At 36.7% G+C, this 2,568-nt stretch overlaps 1 protein-coding gene across 1 annotated transcript in view; it reads left to right on the top strand.

The window, feature by feature from the left end:
* LOC111365507 overlaps nt 1-2,568 on the top strand; it is a 14,866-nt gene that overhangs the window by 2,411 nt on the left and 9,887 nt on the right. The window contains exons 2-5 of the mRNA XM_022986063.1: nt 7-1,278; nt 2,017-2,082; nt 2,167-2,236; nt 2,526-2,563. Of these exons, the coding sequence (XP_022841831.1) occupies nt 7-1,278; nt 2,017-2,082; nt 2,167-2,236; nt 2,526-2,563 (1,446 nt within the window). The remainder of the gene's footprint in view (nt 1-6; nt 1,279-2,016; nt 2,083-2,166; nt 2,237-2,525; nt 2,564-2,568) is intronic.

Raw genomic sequence — 2,568 nt, 5'->3', positions numbered from 1 at the left:
AAATAGGAACATCTGGTTATTTGATTCTTGTGTGGATCTGCTTGATGCTCTTATTTTGGGGAGAAATAAGGATGAGACTAACAACCTGAATATCCAGGAAACCGTGAAATTATCTTCTCTTGTAACTGGTAAATGCTTATTGAAACACCATCCAATAAAATGGTCACCCTGGGATCTATGTCAGCTGAATTTCTTTACAAAAATGATTTATATCCTTGCCACTCAAGGATCCAAAGCCACGGTCACCCCTGAGCTCAGAAGACTGGAGGGGGATGCTGCCCTTAGGTTATTCAGATCTCTTCTAAAAGCAGTTAACACTTCTCTGAAATCTGTTTCCATTACTTATGATGAGTTGATGCAATGTTTGAACACAATTATGAGGTTCTTGGGGAAACTATGTGAAAACTTGACTTTAGAAGATAGTTGTATTGATGATTCATGCCTTATTAGCCTTCAATTTTTAGAGATGGCATCTAAGGGGCTAGAACCCTCCATGTTACGATCTCCCCTTTACAAAGTGACATTAGACCTCAAGTGCATAGAAAAATTAAAACCTGCTGATGAGGTTAGAAGTGTAATAGTGGAAGGTATCTGCCTTGATAATAATGTGGACATGGCTTCACCAGTCGTGTATTTGAGTAGACTCTATTTTTATGTGGTAGTGCATTCAACTTTACAGGCACCTGATTGTGAATCCATATTACTATCAATGAATGGACATGTGAAGTTTTTATTAACCTTAGGTGATCCTCTGGAAGTTCTTCATGCATTTATTGGGTTACTGTATAAACACAAAGTATTCAATTGTTTAAAGATTTGGATAGTTCTAGCGAACTGTCTGAAAGACTACATAGATGGTAGAAGGGATCTGTTGGTGCTGAATATGGAGTTAGACAACCTTGGTTATTCTGTAGTATTATATTTCTTGTCATACCCATTTGCTTTATGCTCTTTCCCTCATATTAAGGTTGAGATTCATGATGTTATTGAACTGTGGGAGTTGCTTTTTGTTTCTGTGAGCCATTCTTTACAATCTGAGGGTTCCCGAGTGAAGAGTTTCTCCGAGGATCTGTGCTCAATATTGAATGGATTCTTTGATGAAATTGGACTAGCAGTTGGCAGTGTAGAGAATCAGGGGTTTCTTACACTGTATGAAAACATTATCTTGTATTTCCTTGAGCAATTAACTTTGAGCATAAGCTTTAAAGGAAGCAAAAACATGGATTGTGATGGCAGAATTTGCAGTAACATGAAGAATAGCATGGAGTTAGCAGCTCGGTAAGCATGAACTTGGTTATAGTTTTATACCATGAAAGGCGCAATTCGTTGCAATCCTTTGACCCCTCTCAGTCAATGACATAGAATTGGCTTTTTACAGTTGCATTGACATGACTGCATTAAAATACTCTTGTAAGCTTGCAGTACAGGTTAAGAAGCAATAATCTCATGGCTCTGTCATGAACTCGAACATACAATAACTAAGATCTGACTGGAAAATCAGTAACAAAATTGACTTGCTTTTTCTTTCAGATCTTGCTAGGCCATTGTTAGTACCATGGACTTGACAACTCGTAAGAATTGGTAGACATAGAATTCTAAAAAGGAAGTTTTGTGTTGTTAGAATAACAAATATATTAAATAGGATCATGGGGTCTTTTTGCAGTTTGTCACTTCTTATGTGCCCATTTATTGTTTTACTCATGCAGTATTTGCACACAGTATACCCCTTTCAGTTTTTCTTTCCTTTGTAATGTGAATCTTTTACTTGGAGTCAGAATGGTGAATGTTTGCGAGGACTAAAATTTATGAAGTTAATACTACAAGGGTAATCATTAGCATCTTTTGTCTGTCAAGTAGAAAATGTATGTGGCTCGATATTTCCTAGTTTTGAGTTTTTTCTTTATCCTCAGAAGTAATTTAAATTTTGAGAGGAGAAAATATCGCATCTTTAAAATTTTCTACTTATATATCGGAATATCTGTAACTTTTGGTTCTCATAGAACATGGTTTACGCAGGTTTATGAAACTGTTCCTGGTTAAGAAAGGGATCGATGCACCGGCAAAGCTCTCTGTACCATCAAGGTAATAATCAGTTTTGCTTCTGAAATTTATTAGGCCTTCCAATTTGATGACTTCAGTATCAGTTTCTAATTTTAAGAGTTGCAGGTTTTTGTCAGCATTGATACACTTTGTTAGCTGTCTTCACCAGATGGAAGATATCGTTACATTAATTAAGGTTCGTGATTCCTCTTTGTATTTTACTGTGTTTCCCTTTGGACTTTTCATACAGATTGTTCTTTAAATTGCATGAGTTATCCAGCAATTTTTGGAGATAGCCCCCTCATCATTTGCTAGGTTGAACCCCATAAACTCCTTTTCTGCTTTGCATCCTTGTAGTTATTCTGGAAAACGATAATCGAAGTAATCAGAAGGGGATTTAGTCACTCAATGGCATGTTTTATCCTAGAACTACTTTTGCTCCAATGCTGGCTACTGAATCCTAGTTTACCAATTTTTCTCCTCAGGAAATGTCCACTCCATTGCTTGGGTGGCTGTCAGACATGCATA

Source organism: Olea europaea, chromosome 17, assembly GCF_002742605.1.
Source record: "Olea europaea var. sylvestris chromosome 17, O_europaea_v1, whole genome shotgun sequence".
NCBI lineage: Eukaryota > Viridiplantae > Streptophyta > Magnoliopsida > Lamiales > Oleaceae > Olea > Olea europaea.
The sequence above is the reverse complement of the archived record's forward strand: the minus strand, read 5'-3'. Positions and strand labels throughout refer to the sequence as shown.